General features: G+C 45.2%; 1 protein-coding gene across 1 annotated transcript; it reads left to right on the forward strand.

The window, feature by feature from the left end:
• The first annotated feature begins 15,248 nt into the window (after nt 1–15,248).
• LOC148022362 (RTF2 RING-finger protein) lies at nt 15,249–16,800 on the forward strand. The gene has a single exon (XM_087697982.1). It carries the CDS (start codon nt 15,410–15,412, stop codon nt 16,577–16,579), a length of 1,170 nt encoding a protein of 389 aa, XP_087554108.1. The 5' UTR covers nt 15,249–15,409; the 3' UTR covers nt 16,580–16,800.
• Nucleotides 16,801–17,056: the final 256 nt, after the last annotated feature.

The raw sequence follows: 17,056 nt of genomic DNA on the forward strand, positions 1-17,056 counted from the left end.
AGGATATGCACGTATGCAATTATTTCGTGCCCTTATGCCATCCATCACAATTTGCAAATTTTTCATTGGAAAATTTCCATGATGGACCAAGGCCATTCAAAGTGATGAAAATGAAATCATTGTCATCAACTAGAGCATTTACAAAAGCCATAACTCCATCAATCATTGACTGTGTGCCCTCAAGAATCATGCAAGGTTGCAACTCCTCACTTGTTCCTCCAAGTCGAGCAAAATGCACACACACACACACACACACAAACTCTCTCTCTCTCTCTCTCTCTCTCTCTCTCTCTCTCTCTCTCTCTCTCTCTCTCTCTCTCTCTCTCTCTCTCTCTCTCTCTCTCTCTCTCTCTCTCTCTCTCTCTCTCTCTCTCTCTCTCTCTCTCTCTCTCTCTCTCGTCCTCTCAGGCCCTCAAGCTCCTATCATAAACTCTCTACCTCTCAAACTAGGAGAACCCAAGAAGGAGAGAAAAAAAGGAAAAGAGAAAACTTAACAAACCTATTTTTAAAAAAACACCAGGCTCATAGACCAAGCTTGCATGCAACATAGAAAACTCTAAGATAGAGTTGACATAGAAGAGAAGAGAAGAGATAAGCTTTTGATTTGTAGCCTTAGGAATGAATTACCTTAAGGTTTTTTTCCACCTTAGATGTGACCTTTGGATTTAAAAATTGGGCAGGGCCTAATCACCAAGGGTGACCCTTGTTCATAGTTCTACTTCAAGCCTATCTTCAAGGTTCTTATAACCCATCATACTATCAAATTTTCAGAATCATGACTCACTCCACTAGCATGCCATTACTTGCGTATTAATTTAAAATTTGCATGGGAGCAAGCACAGCATGCAAGAAAAAATAATTTTACATTTTTGCTCTATAGGTCACTTGAGATTACAATGTCAACATGCTTTTGAGATTTTTTGGTACACTTTAGTCTTCTATGGTGTTCTTGTCATTTTCGTTGCCTACACTCTTCAAACTTTTAATTTCTTGAATTTTATTGATGCATGTCTTTGATCGCTTCTCTATTTTCTCCAAATTTTCATGATTCATAGCCATTTTTTCTACCTTTTTTTGCTCCAAAATTGTAACTAGTGGGTAACATTACCCCCCTCACTATTTAAGTGCCAATCCCATGGCACTTGTAACGGTGCTTGGAACTTGTGTACAATGGTGGTTGGGAGGGTAAGAGGTCATAGGATGGTGAAGAAAGGGTGGCTATTGTTGGTTCAAAGTACCTACAAGAAAATAGTGAGTGTGGTGCATGAAGAGTGAGCAGGTGAAATGTGCAATTGGGAGATGGGTCTATGCTAGGGAAGCCAAGGCTCCCTAAGTCTATCTCACACTTGAGGACCCTAAATGGAATATGGGGGAAAGGGCTTGTGGGTTGAGAATGGAGCCAACTAACCTCAATCATCACTGGACACCCCAACTTGAGGGCCTCTAGGTGTTTGTGTGTATGTGTTTAGTTTTTTTTTTGGGGGTGAACTACTCCTTTTCTTTTCTCTTGCCTTGAGATGGTAGAAGTAAAGGCTTTAGGGAACTCTCGAGAGAAGCCTTGAACATCAGGTATCTTTTGATAGAGACGCAAGTGTTTGCTAGAGTAGATGACAGATAAGGATGGTCACATTTGGTAAAGTGGTTTTCATTCATATCTTCCAAGAGGTTGAGGCAAAAAGCGAGTAACATGGTAGCCTAGAGGATGAGTTTGGTCATGGCATACCTATTGATTTTTGCATTGATATTGAATAATAGGGGATGCAATCCTTCTTCTTCTACAGCTCTCTTCTGGTTTCACAGAACCACTAGCAATTTAAGATAGCTGCATGTAGTCACAAAGGCTAGCTTAGGTCAATTCTGAAATGCATCCACGAACTTGGAGAAGGAAGGAACTAAATGCCACTCTCAGAACTTCAAGATGTCTTCAAGATTTGTGGCATTGATATTAAAGATGAGAGAAAAGTCATACCTCCCATGGATATCTAGGTCAAAATCAACTCAGTGTCTCTATGGATAGGGTAGACAAGTGGGATTTCCTATTTTTATGGATCTGGATATGTAGAAGGCTATCCAACCTTCATTGCTTGTAGCTTCCTCCATGTTGGTTGCACCTCAAATCCTTGCACCTTCCTAGGCGCTTCCAATGTCTTATTCTGCCCCAGTAGCCTTCCTCATGTTGTTGCCACAAGTAAGGGTTTTGTATTTTTTGCTCGATTCATTGCTCCCCCAATGCTAAACCTACCTCATTCACATGGTGCATTGTGTTGACACAGAGTATTAGCTTTAGTTTTTTGGGTCATGTTAAAGGTGAAGGTCATAGGTGCATCCAATGACTCTCTTCTCTCCTTCTTTTATCTCCTTCTCCCATCTAATAATGACCACCTTTGGTCCCTTCAAGAAGCAGATGTTTGGCAGTTGTTGTGGCACTACTTTGAATTGACTTCATCTATTGTGGGTTCATACTCCTATGGCTGGGGTAGTGGTTCTATGGTGCTTTGAAGAGCTTCTTGAGTCATTTGTACTTTTTTTTAGCCCTTCCACTATATCCTACTTGCTTGGCTTGGTGTTAACCCCAACACGAAGAAAGCAAAAGGAAATAAAAAAAAGATGCAGGGCAAAGGCGGAAAAAAGGAAGCTCGACTGAATAAAGAAGAGGAGAAAAGGCCAAAAGTGCAAGGGCAACCTTAAAAGTCCAAGGCAGCTGCAAAAGGGGAAAGGTGCATTTTTAAAATACAAAGGCGCACCCTGAAATCTTGTAAAAGAGTGCCAGGCAGTGGAAAATCCGGAAAGCTAAAATAAAAGACAAAGACAAAGACAAAGGCCAAGGCAAGAGAAATGGAAGGCAAAGGCGCACCAGGAAAAGCGTAAGACGTAAAAGAGAGCAAGTGCACCGCGGTTTAATTCAAGGAGCGCCGAGCTCTCACCCGTGCAATTTGTAAATATAGATGGGCAGCAGAAAGGAAGCTAGAAAGATAGAAGGACAATGGGAAAAAGGGCCTAGGCTACGGCCAGCCATGTAAAAAAGGGAAGAGGGGATGACCGCCCAAAAGGGATTTAGGGTTTTGTATATAAAGTTGAAAAGTGAATGAGAAGCTCATTCTTGTGTGTGGCAAAAAGTGGCTCTCCTCTTCTTCTTCTTCTTCTTCTTCTTCTTCTTCTTGCTTGCTTGAGCTTGTGCTTGAGAGAGGGAGTGTGAGAGTGTGAGGGAGTGAGTGTGTGAGGGTGAGGGACCGTGGGGTGAAGAAGCTCTCCATCTTCTCCTCTCTTCTTCTCTTCTCTTCTCTTCTCTTCTCTTCTCTTCTCTTACTCACGGTGATGGAGCTTGGCGCATGAAGCTTGAGGATGGAGCTTTCTTGAAGCTTGCACTTGGATCATGGAGCTACCGGAGTGCGCAGGAGAGGAGGTAACTCGAACGGCATGGAGGTAAGCTCACTACACCCGTAGGTATGGACGGCGCGTCGGCTATGTGAGAGGTAGCCATTACTGTGCTCGGCTTGGAACGCTTAAAACAATAAGCGGTCCGTGGGTCTTGGCGGTCGAGCAAAAGCTCCCACATTTTGGTTCCGTTGCCGGGACCACAGATTCAAGCCTTGAGCACTTACACGCTGCGAATCGAGCATCGAAGTAAGGGTTTTCCCCTGAATCGGTGCTTGAGATAGGTAGGAAGCGAGGGGATTGAAGATGATATTCGATCTCCTTGGGAAATAGGATTTTTTCTTTTTGAGATTGATGTTGTGAAATGGAGTAGTGTAGGCATTTACTTTGTGATTTGGATGCATTAGAGTATGAGAAAACAAAGAAAAACAAAGAAAATAAACACTAGGGTTTGCAAAACAGGGCAAGAATCGTGCAAAAGTGGTTAAAAACTCACTTATGATGCCTAAGATCAACAAGTGAGCTATTGGGGGCATCAATACCATACTTGGGAAGGGGTATAAGGGCCAAAAGTGGCAAGAAAGGCCACATTGTGCACTACAGGGTTTCAGGAGAGCAAGAGAGAAGAGGAAAGCTTGGTGAGGGGATTCGCTTCGATCTTGGCATCAGAGAGATATTTGGCTAGCCCAGGTAATTCTACACCTTCCCCTACATGAGTAGGATGGATCTAGAGCTGCCTGACTAGGGGGAAGGCCTCCAGCACCTGGCACGACGAATTTCGTGAGGTTCGGTGAGAAGAAACGCGAGACGCCCGGCGCGCCCGAGTGATGGCTACTCTGGTCCGAGGCCCAGAATCGGCCCTCGGACCGCTTGACTCAACCCACTCGGGCACTACCACTCGAACGCCCACACTCGGCCTGTCCGAATCGAGCAATCAGACTACCTCATAACTCGGCCTCGGCCCATTCGGCCCGCCTGACCCAGCCTCGGCCTACTCGACCCTCGGACACCCGGGTTCGGACCAGCCGAATTTGGCATTCGGACAGTTACATATGGCCCTTCCCACTCGGCCCTCAGACGTGCCGAATCGGGCACTTGGACCCTGCAATTCGGATCAATTGGACCGAGTATGCAGTTTCACCAAATTCTCAGAAAACATGACCTAACCCGGCTAAAACTCAGCAGCGCAAACTGTCGAAAGCCCTTAGAACGCTCAGAACTTGATTCTGGCACGCGGAATAGGCAAAATCGTAGGGCGCAGCCGCTTAGCAGCTAGAACTAGGCAGTTGCGAGACCAGGGACTTAGACGCAAACCGCTGAGTGGAAAAGCTTGATTCGACCCAAAAAACGAACGAGGCGCGAATTAGAAAACCTCTGAACCCCGAAATTGACCCCACAGGCTACATAGAGTGAAAGGCACATCATAGATCCACCACTGGGCCGAAATTTTGAGCAAGTGGTTCAAGATTTGGCTGAATGATCCTCCAAACTGCGCATGGTGTCTACCGTAACAGCCCTGCGGGTCAGGGAGGGGACTGCCCCCCGGACCTCTCTGCACCTTCCCCAAGTATGTTGGAGAGAAAACGCGTGCCATGATAGGCCCTCCAACTTAGACCCTCGGGCAGTAATGGCTCTACACGAGCATGGATTCTCACTTGAAAGGGAGCAACCAGAAGCCCGCACCCGAATAGAGGCAAACAGAGACCCTAGAACCTCAACGGGCCAATCTAGCCATGAAGGGCAAAAAGGCCACACTACAAGGACACATGTACATTGTGTTCAAACTGCGTCTAGTCAAAGCAAAATGCAACATCAACACACTACCAATGCGGGGATGACTAGACATGACAGTCCTGATGATAGATGTACCCTGAGTAGCGCTGCACAGACAACCCAAGATCTCCTTAGAGAATCCACGTCTGACTGTGCAGCTAGGGACTCAAAGGCATGTATCAGAAGGCTTGAAGCTGTAAACCAAGACCCAGATGATGAAGACATAGTGCCACCTACTTATCTTAGGGTCAAACTCACCGCAAAAAGAGAGCATAGTGTTGATGCTCTCATTGATGAAGGAGCAGATTTCAATATCTTGACTTATGAAGCATGGACTCTACTAGGTCAACCAAAGCTCAAACCGACTAAAGCAACTCTTAATCCTTACATGGAACACCCACAAGCACTTTTAGGGAAGTGTAGAATCCTTGTAACTATTGAAACAGAAAGCTTGCCAGTCCTGTTCTATGTTCCTCCAAATAGTGAGAATTGTGGAAAGGAAATCCTCCTTGGAAGGCCCTTCAAAAAGGCAACGAAGTGTGAAGCCGACTATATAGCATAGAGGATACACCTAGCACTACCAGGTGTGTGAGGATAATCACGACTTTTAGCAAGGGTGACCTCACCAAACCTCGAGGGAAGGGCAAGGAGCATTCTGACATACCAAGCAAGCCTAGTAATGAGAGCAAGGAGTTGTTGAAAGAGTTGATACAAGCATGGGTTGAACAGAGAGAATCAATGAGTGAGGCCATACTTGAAACAAAGAGGTTAGGAGACAAGCCCAAGGATAGGGCTTGGACTTACAAATATCGTAGAAGATCACGAAAGAAGCCCAAGCCTTATAGACGAAGGCATCCATGGAGAGCTAGCACGACGCCACGATGGATATCCAAGGCGTTGCTTCGTGCTCAAGGGTATTATGCAGGCAATCGATGGATTTGGGTATCGAAACCCCTTGCTAAACCACCTCGGTCAGAAGCCCAAATTAGGTCAAAAGAAACGAGGCATGGGAGGAACCCTAAACGAAAATCCGAGTCTCGGACCAAAAATATTGGAGTGATTGCGCCCCTCACGATGGAAATCAAGAAACCAAACATGACCCATAAAAAACTAGATCCTCGGCCTAGTGTGCTTAGCAAGCACATATCAGAGGGATCCGTCGAGTGTGCACGAGGTCCACTAGTGCCCAAGGAGCCTTTGATTGCCCAAGAGGATAATGAGCACCACATGCACAACGTCACTCATGATAGGGCTGATTGCTTAGCAAAGCTAATGACGGAATCCTCCAACAATCACGAGCAAATCATTCAGCCGGTGCCAGGTCTGCCTAAGAGTCTTAGGTCTCCTATGTCCTCTCTTCCCAAACGGACCCAGGAAGCACAACGACAGTTGTCAATGGCAGGGGCTCACTCCCAATCTCTGTCTCCATCAAAGCTTCCAAACAGCCAAGAGGGGAAACATGACACTAGCCGTAGCTCTCGGCCCCAGGATATGCTCGTGTGACCCAATGTGACTGGATCAACTCAGGATCGATCTACACAGGTGAATGCGCAAAGGACAACAAAAGACACGACCACGTCTGATCGCCCCTGGGACTCGACATTGCGATCCACCAAGAGTAACCAGCCCACTGGACTAAATGCCACTACTTCCAATCAGGGATCGCAGCAGTCACAGCCCTTGGCCGTGACTACACCCCTTGCAGAACGTGTCCCTAACAATTCATCTGTGGAGGAGGTGCCGCAACCAGTATCCTTGACAACTCCAATCTGTCCCAAGCACCTAAAGCCTAGGCTCAAGGAGAATCCCCTCGAAGATGTAGGCAAGGATGACGCATCAAACCACTCAAACTAGCAAGGCTATTCAACGGGCCGTGGCTATATTCCATGAGGACACACTAGAGAAAGAAAATGCTAAGGCCCAACCAGGCACAACAACGGTTGACCTAGTCCAAGGTCCTGAACCATTGAGAGATATGCCTTCACTGACCAAGAGAAAGAGGAGAAAACAGCGCAAACAACAGCAGCTACAGGTGGTCGTGGACCCCAAGAGCATTGAAACCAAGAGCGCTGGAGAGCTGGGGAATAAAGCATCAAGTCCATCCACAAATGAACCCATTGATGTCTCTCCTAATAGCAGTGAAAGCTCAGAAACATCTGTGTGTTCTGAAAAGTTAAAGCAACTGTTGCCATCAACTGTTGCTTTCAACACTCAATCCACCGACAATAAAACTCTCATCGACCAATCAAGAGTGGAGATAACGTTGTCACAATAGGGTGACAAACTCATACTAGCCACGTCCAAGGAGAACCATGACGCAATGATGAAGCCTCAAGAGAAACATGGAAACCCCAAGTGCATGAGCACTCCTAGCATTGACCGATCTTGCTCATCTAGGCCTGAGCCCCTAGCTACACTAAAGCCCAGGCAAACTCCTAGAACCTTTCGTGAGATGGCAATCGAGCAAGCCCTCGTTGAACTTAGAAGTGTTGCAGAATGCCTAGCTGAGTTGGATGCCAAGCTCAAGGTGTTCGCACGTGTCTAGGTCCTGGCAAACATGCGCGCATTCCCTAAAGAGTAGCTCGGAGAATACTTGCCCTTTCCTTTATCTTGAGAAGAGTAAGAACATCTTGACGAGCACTATAGCAGGCTCCTGCACGAACGCTTGCTTCTCATCTCGGGCGAGGAAGCCGACGAACTGCGCTTAACTGTCACGTTCAATGAGGCGCTCTGCCAACCAAATCTCTTAGAGATAGAGCAACTAAAGCGACTGTCAGAAGGCCGAAGTCGATTTGAACAGCGTTGGTGTGAAAACCGCGTTGCAATGGCCGAACTAGGAGCTCAGATCATGACAGTCTTTGAGGAGCGATTCGCCAAATGGCCGATCCCAAAGAGACCCAACCTATGTGGCACCAACTTCCCTTCGAGTGATGACTGCCATTCGGGGCATGGACTTGGCTGAACCAAGCCAAGAAAACCCTCTGCTTGATAAGGTTCTCACTGAGAAGGAGTTACATGTCGCCAGTAGACTCGAACAAGGTTTCATGCTACTCGATGTGGCAAAATATCTATCAGTATTGAGTAAGCTACCACGTGTACTAGATGCGTGTGCCACGCTTCAGTAGAATCCCGAGTTTTACAATTGGTTTGTATCCTCGTGAAGTGACAGGGATTCGAAAAAAATAAAAATAAAAATAAATAAATAAATAAATAAATAAATAAATATATATATATATATAATGATTTTTGTGTCACCCTGTATAGACACTATCAACACATACAAGCAATAAAAAGTCAAGCGCAGACAGAAGAATCGGGGACAACAGACTAGGCTAGTCTGGTCCCCCTTTCACATGATCATGTCCGCTTCTGGGAAAGGGGCATGCACCCCGCATTGCCACCATGGAAAGCCCTGACCAACATCTCTGATGATGAAAGCAAGGCGCAGTCCCTCTTTATGCACCTTTCCCTTTCCGGCCTATCCTTCCGAGGATGAGCCCTCCCAAACGCAGGACCACCAAAAACCGATGTAACTCGGTGTGAGTCAAATTCTGCTAGTAGCTAGAGGCTAAATGGACACCATTACGGGGGCCATCCCTCTACAACGAGTACAACATGTTCCGCAACCTTCTCTTCTAGTCATATGCGTTTGACAACCCACACTGAAATCCCTCCTATGCAAACAATCTTATTCCGTATTAAGGCCTAACCCTTGGATTGCATCTTGCAGGCCCCCAGAAGGAAAACATGGAGAACCACGGGCAGCTGGCGTGTAGGGACGCTCTTCGCGGACGACGAGAACATGCTGCACGCACCCCTCCATCGGTGCGCTATGTGCCCACTCTTAAGAGATATGCAAAGAAACGCGAACCTAAATGGCACCGTCCCGAACAAAGGCCTAAAAATCCTCGGACCAGGAAAGTCGAAGCTCAGCAAAGTGTGCAAGCCGTGGCAACACCAGTTGCACAAATCCCCCACGAGCGCTCAAGCACCAGATGCCCAAGGGCAGGAAAGGCGGCCAGGGACAGGGAAGAGTTCAACGAATTATTTAAAGGCATTGTGGAAATGGTGGCAGCCCGGGACTATACCATCCATGTCCCGGCCGACATGTGCCCTGCCTGACCTCACGATAATCCTGCACCAGCACCAGCCCAGTCGCCCAACCAATCGGACTCGCCCCGCCTAGTAGAAATCGACTAAGCCCTATGATGTACAAGCAGCTTGACAAGTTATCAGGACCTAACTTTTTATCTTTTGATGGGGGTGAAAGGGCAACTCCCCACTTGTACAACTTCTTCTACCTATCGCTAATGTATGCCGCATCTTTGACAAGCGATAGCATGGGCATTGCAATTAAAATCATAGCATTTCGAAAAGTCATGTTTTAACATAACTACGTCTGTTGAATTACTTAACGAAATCAAGCATGTGCTCTCACGACATGACAAGTGGATGCAGTATAGCACAGGTCTTTGTGCAAACATGTTCAACACTTGGGTCACCGCAAAACCACGACCGTGCACTAATCGCAACAAAGTCACGCTGCTGAACGCGAACAATCACCCTTGCGAGTGCCCACATCGCACGAACCAACGCGTAGTCATAGGCTACACTCTCTTCTTGGGTCAAGCTCTATAATCACGATGGGGGACGCTGCAATCGTACCGATATCGCAACAACGGCTCCCCTAACAACGAGGCTAGGGCCAAATCATCACGGTCATATCCATTTCCTGAGCCTCCGAGGCTTGACATGTTCCGACCCATTGAAAGGCTCATAGCCTCCCGTATTGCAATGGTTGTACTGTTATAATTTTTTTTAAAAAAAACGCACCTACAGGTCCTTGAATTAGGTGTGTCCAGTGACCTTGGTCGGCTGGCTCCGTCCCTAGTCCCCTAGCCCCCTAGCATCACCCACAATAGTTCAGGGCACATCAAGGGCAAAACAGCCCTAGGGAGCTTGTCTCTCCTGTGGTTAGACCTGTTACCCTGAACCATTCACACAATTCCCGCTTCCACTCTGCCTTCAACCCATGGCAATCACTTGGGGCATGCCCTGCATGAATGGCCATGAACAATACACCGTCCCCATCCCCAGGCCCAATGTCTCCCACCTATGGCTTGTACACTATCCCCGTGCCTTATCCTGCTACGTCTACAATCACAATGCACAGGATGTCGCACCCACCTTCACATGTACTTCTTTCCACCATGGACCACTCTGCTTCATCCACACGACATCATGAGCCACCAGGCCGCAGTCTTCTACCTACATAATATCTAAGTATGCATGGGCACTCACATAATATCTGCATGAAAGTCTATACACAGTTTGGGTCCTCAAGTGCAGGACAATACTCCAAGCTTGCTTAGAGTTCGACCTGTCTCCCAAACTCATCAAAATATGTCTTGTGCACGCTAAGACGACTAGCACTACCCCTTAGAGAGAGATCGCCTGAGAGGTTGCCCACTTGCAAGTATTCAAGACTCCAACGGCAGCACCGTCAACTCTCCATCAACACTCAACTCTAAACTCTAGTCCTTCACTCCATCATCACAATCACCAGACAATCATTACATGCAAACTCCACCAAAAGCATCCCACACACACCAACCCCCGTGCCAGCTATGAGTGGCCATTCCCCACAAAGAGTCACCCTATCGCCACCTACAACAATCATATCACCAAGCCAATCAGAACAGCCAATGCCCCCAACGACCTTCATCTGCACCAACCACAGAACTCCCCCAAGGCAAACCACAACCGTCCTTGCCACCCACGTCTTCGGTGCATGCTACCGCCTGCTACCTACGATGGTGAGTGCCATGGAACTGGCACTCGTCTAGGAGGGGGGTAATGTTAACCCCAACACGAAGAAAGCAAAAGGAAATTAAAAAAAGATGCAGGGCAAAGGTGGAAAAAAGGAAGCTCGACTGAAGAAAGAAGAGGAGAAAAGGCCAAAAGCGCAAGGGCAACCTTAAAAGTCCAAGGCAGCTGCAAAAGGGGAAAGGTGCATTTTTAAAATACAAAGGCGCACCCTAAAATCTTGTAAAAGAGTGCCAGGCAGTGGAAAATCCGAAAAGCTAAAATAAAAGACAAAGACAAAGACAAAGGCCAAGGTAAGAGAAATGGAAGGCAAAGGCGCAAGACAAAACTTGTGTAAAAGAGCGCAAACGCATCGCGGTTTAATTCAAGGAGCGCTGGGCTCTCACCCGGTGGGCTCTCACCCGTGCATGGGCGGCGGAAAGGAAGCTAGGAAGATAGAAGGACAATGGGAAAAATGGCCTAGGCTACGACCGGCCATGTAAAAAAGGGAAGAGGGGATGACCGCCCAAAAGGGATTTAGAGTTTTGTATATAAAGTTGAAAAGTGAATGAGAAGCTCATTCTTGTGTGTGGCAAAAAGTGGCTCTCCTCTTCTTCTTCTTCTTCTTGTTCTTGCTTGCTTGAGCTTGTGCTTGAGAGAGGGAGTGTGAGAGTGTAAGTGAGTGTGTGAGGGTGAGGGACCGTGGGGTAGAGAAGCTCTCCATCTTCTCGTCTCTTCTTCTCTTCTCTTCTCTTCTCTTCTCTTCTCTTCTCTTGCTCGCGGTGATGGAGCTTGGAGCGTGGAGCTTGAGGATGGAGCTTCTTGAAGCTTGCACTTGGATCGTGGAGCTACAGGAGTGCGCGGGAGAGGAGGTAACTCGAACGACAATGAGGTAAGCTCACTACACCTGTAGGTATGGACGGCGCGTCAGCTATGTGAGAGGTAGCCATTAGTGTTCTCGGCTTGGAACGCTTGAAACAATAAGTGGTCCGTGGGTCTTGGCGGTCGAGCGAAAGCTCCCACACTTGGTGATTTCAATTAGCGTCCTAATGAAACTCCTTTGTTGAATCTTCATGAGTCTCTTTGCCATCTTTGTGCTATCCTTGGCCACCTCTTTGTCATGTCTTGCTTTTGCAAGTCTACGAGCAAGCTCCTACATTGGGCATGAGCTCTATTCCTCTAGTTGCTCAATTTTCTTCTTTGCTTGCTCCAATCCTCGATCTTGACACTCATTGTCAGTGCCTCTAGTATTGTAGTTTGTTCTCTCTTACTTTGCAAGAGCTCCACTTTTTCCTTGCTCAATTCTACCATTGTATGTTTAAGGCATTCCCGATTCTTAGTTGCTTATTCCCATTGCTCTAGAAATTTGAGCAATTTCTCCTTCATCTACACTAGTTCCTCATCATTAGGTTTCAACTAGCTTATTTGGACTAATTGTTTACTCAACTTCCAAGCCCTTGGGTAATGCAAGGTATGTGTGAGGATGTTCTTTCTATCCTTGGCACACTTTCTCCTCTTTTTTCCAATTTCGCTTCTTCCACAACCAATATTTTTAACCTTGTAACAACCACTCCTTCTAACTTGCTTCTAGATACAAATGAGTAGATGGCATCCAACCACCAAAGCTTTTCTTCCAAGGTCTTTTGACCCTATAAAATGGCTAGTCCTTCTAACTTGCTTCTAGATACAAATGAGTAGATGGCATCCAACCACTAAAGATTTTCTTCCAAGTTTACTTGGTTGCCTCCTTCAGTCGTAGGTGGTGGTAGTAGGAGTGGTGTGGCTAATGATAGGGCAGTTTTTTTTCCCCCCAATTGGTTTAGTTAGGGTGGTCGTGCTATTTGAACTAGTTCCTTCCTTTTGCCTTCTATTGTCTTAAACCCTTTCATGGCTTGAATTTGATCAACAATGATTATTTTAGTTGACACTTTGCCCTAGGTATTCTAGTTCATGCTAAAATAATAGGCATTTGTTAGGGTTAACATATAAATGGTTTTTATGTAATGAATCAAACACAATGTGAAGATGCTTGTTATGTTATTCCTTTGACTTGGTTAAAACCAAAATCTCATCAAATAACATGATTTAAGAAATGTTCACATGCGAATAAATCCAAGAAAATAAAGTTATTCCTTGGAGGCTTATTCACATCAACAAGATGTAAGATTGTTGACCTTACTCGTCTCCCTTTCCAAGGAATATAATATCTCACTGTGAGAGAATTCTTTAATAGATACAAATAATGTCGGGACCTTTAATATACGGAGAACAAAAACACGACGTTTCCCCTTCCCAAGGTCTTGTTCTAATAGCAAATTGATCTACTTTAGTTAGGTGGAAGTTACCAAAATACTTCAAGAGTATAACATCAAAATCAAGCGTCACAATTTGAGGAGGATTACATTGATCACATGCTCCAAGGCATCTTCAATACACAATAAGCTAAGAACGATAAAAAAACTAGTTGTAAATCTTTTCAATTTTCTAAAATTGATGACAAAAAGAATGAAAAAATTATTTTGTCTTGGTTGATCCATTTCAATGATTATTTCGACCAATAATCTTTTCTAGAAAAAGATAAAATCAAGAGTGTCACCAATTATTTGACAGACAAAGCTTCACTTTGGTGGAATATTCTCACATGGGACAACTTTCAAGAAAAAAAGTTAAATAACAATTCATTCCCACCCCCCTCAATTTTACCTTCACTATATGCGAAATTGGGCAAATCTACTATTGTCAACAAAGAGACATTGTAACCATCTATAGTAAAAGATTTTGGCAACAACTTCTTCTTGTGTACGCTTGACGAAGTTTCTGAGAACATAGTTTCAAGCCATGGCATAGGTCATCCATTGTCAACAACAACCAAATAATCAAGTTCAACAATACCCCAATGTAAGTAGCAATCACAACTTAAAACAAACCTTTAAATTAGACCATCAACTCCCTACAACAAGAGGATACCTATCTAATGAAGGAAAGTTAGGCACACTATTTCTTTACATGTTTTACTTTGAATTGAATGTTTTATAAATATTCAAAAGCTACTATATTGCATGATGGCAGTAGTTCTCGTGATTTTATTTTGAAAAAGTTGATTAAGTAGTTGCAACTAGAAACTAACTCTTCACTACTGTACAAAGTTAAATATGCATAACTTAAACTAATAATTTGCTCACTAGAAACACAAAACACATAATTCTTTGCCACCCATCTACCAAATATAATGCGACCAATATTACATGTGCGCACAATATGCAATAAGTCATTATTGTGTGGCAAACATACAAAGGAGAATATACTAAATAAATAGATAAATACATTTTTATTTTCGTAATAATAAGATTAAAAATGATTAGCACACATGCATGCGTGCACACACACATAGAGTACTTGTTACCAAACTCTCGAGATAGTCCAACAAATGCTTGGGAGAAGCACACGTGCTGATTAAAAAAAGCCTATAAGTTTTGCAACATGTAGTGAGTTGATACTAGTAATGTCTGATGGGAAAATGAGAGAGAGAGAGAGAGAGCACATCTATTGTGAAAATGCTTGAAGCAGAGCTTGACCTGATTGTAGAAAGCATGCAATGAGAGCTGCAATGGTGGGAAGGAGATGGATCCACTAGATTTGTGAAGGAACGTGACACATGGAGGAGCGTAGAGGAATGATCTCAACGAGGAGGGTGGTGTGGGCAGCAATGAATGTTCTCTGGAACACCTTGTTTGTCTGCCTTAGAGCAACTTTCCACGAGCTCAAATATTTAGAACCTTTGTGGAAGAAATCATGTCAAATTTTGCATAATCTTCCTTCACATGATTAATAGGGCGGAGAGATCTTCTTTGGAGCACCTGCCAAATATTTCCATTTTAGAGGGCTAGATTTGCAGCACCCACTCCTTAGTTTGTGGAGGTTGTGGTCTCCCAAACAATCACCTTTCTTACTATATTTGCCAAGATTCCTCTAAAAAATGTAGGACATGGCCCACCAAACCAGAGTTTCTGCCTCTCATAGTTGACACATGTGAAGTTGACGATTCACTAGAGGGTTTGGATATCTCTAGCATCGAAGTTGATGATCCACTAGCGGGCTTGGATATCTCTAGCAGCCTGCAATATAGCCAGTCCCAGAGATGTGTGCTCATGGAAAGTTGCTCTTAGGTCTCTAAGCAGTCCTAGCCCATTTTTCAGGGCAAACCGCACCTCTATTGGCCCGTTGGAGGGCTTCGGTGCGAAACCGACCTAATAAACTGTAGACTCATGGAAAGGCCGCCCCGCCACCATCTCTGCCTATAAATAGGGCAGCAGCCAATTTCTGCTTTTCTGTGTGCAGACTGCTCCCGACGACACGTCACAGGAGAGGCTGTCTGGATTGTGTCCGCCAGCCATTTCTCCTTCTTGTGCTCAAAAGAAGACAGGCAGGCTTCTCAGCCGTTAGCGTCCAGGAGACGATGAAGCTCTTCGTCGACCTCTGCGGCACAGGCGTGCTCGCCGCACATGTCGAACCGCATCAAACCATAGCCGATCTCAAAGCACAGATGCTCTCCCTCGATACTCCCTCGCCAGAGTCCCTTCTCACCAATTTTTACTTCTCTTGTCAAGGTAAACCCCTGCCGGACTCAGGCTCCATCTCCAGCCTGGGTACTAGGGCTTCAGACACCCTGCATCTTAGGGTTAGGATTTGTGGCGGTGGCGGTGATGGAGGAGCCACGGGTGCAGAGTCACGTGATTGTTATCTCAACATGTATGCCGAGAAGAAACCTGACAAGGTAGATCCGAACGAGGCACGGATTGCAAAATGGTCACGATGTGCACTGTCTTCAGAGGCACTCAAACCACCATGTGTCATCGACAAGCTTGGCAATCTGTACAATAAGGAAGCGCTTGTCTCTGCCCTGCTCACAAAGTCCCTACCTAAGGAACTCTGTTATATCAAGGGTTTGAAAGACATGATCACGATCCATCTAGCGACTGTCCCTGGTATGCGTGCGGATGAAGACACCTCGCAGAACAAGTTCCAGTGTCCTATCAGTGGCCAGGAGCTCAATGGAAAATACAAATTTTTTGCTTTGCGCACGTGTGGACATGTCTTAAGTGCACGGGCCTTGAAGGAAGTGCAGTCATCATCATGCCTGGTCTGTTACATGCCATTTGCAGAATCTGACAAACTGGTCATCAATGGAACGGAGGATGAGGTGCTTGAGCTTCGAAAGAGAATGGAAGAGCAAAGTGCAGCTAAATTGAAAGAGAAGAGGGAGAAGAAAATGAAGAATGGGACGACTCATGAATTGATTGAAATAGATGCTGCAGCAAGTAGAACAGTAAATGGTGGTATTCAAGTGCACAAAAAGGTTTCGGAAAGAAGAGAACTTGGAGAATATGGTTCTGGATTGGATACCTCCATTGGCAGTAAAAGGAACAACGCTATGAAGCAGCAAAATGCTGTAAATGCCATTTCAGAAAGATCCAATGACAAGAAGCCTTCCAAACGCTTCAAGGCACTGGACTTGCTACCTCAGAATGCTACAGCGGAAGTTTATGCCTCAATTTTTTCATCCTCGAACAAGGCGAAGGTCAAAGAGACTTTCTCATGCAGGGCTCTGCCTCTTGGACGAAATTGAAGGGTTTGGCCATGTTGTATGTTTATGAGATTCTTCATGTCTCAGCAGAGAATTAGCAAAGAATGCTTATTGAGGCAGCACAAGCTCTACAAGTTTGTCATTATATTTTCCTTCTTGATTTGTGAGTGGAGCATGTTATGATGTTTTTATTCTTTTATGTCTGTTTTAACATATGCTCATAAGTCAGTTCACAAAGCTCAAAGAAAGTTTTTATTCATGTCCCGATGTCATCCGGGGCATTCTGGTTGCCTTTTGATGGAATTTCTGACTTCTGGAGAGTATTGGTTTTTATTACTGTGGTAAATATGTGTTAGCCTGAATTGGCTTGTTAATCTTTCACTGAAGTTATTTATGGGGTTTGTAAAAGATAGGAAGGTGGCTACTAGTGCGTATCCATGTGAATAGGGTGGTTTAGGACTGGCAACCTGATGTGTTCTTGTTTTCTGATTAGTAGGTCTTTCAAGGTTTTACAATGCA

The sequence above is a fragment of the Lygodium microphyllum genome, chromosome 17 (assembly GCF_053477565.2).
Source record: "Lygodium microphyllum isolate KBCC chromosome 17, Lygodium_microphyllum_v1.1.10, whole genome shotgun sequence".
Taxonomy (NCBI): Eukaryota; Viridiplantae; Streptophyta; class Polypodiopsida; order Schizaeales; family Lygodiaceae; genus Lygodium; species Lygodium microphyllum.

What these genes read in the sequence shown, in the direction of transcription:
- LOC148022362 (XM_087697982.1), top strand. Translation starts at nt 15,410, where the DNA reads ATGAAGCTCTTCGTCGACCTCTGCGGCACAGGCGTGCTCGCCGCACAT.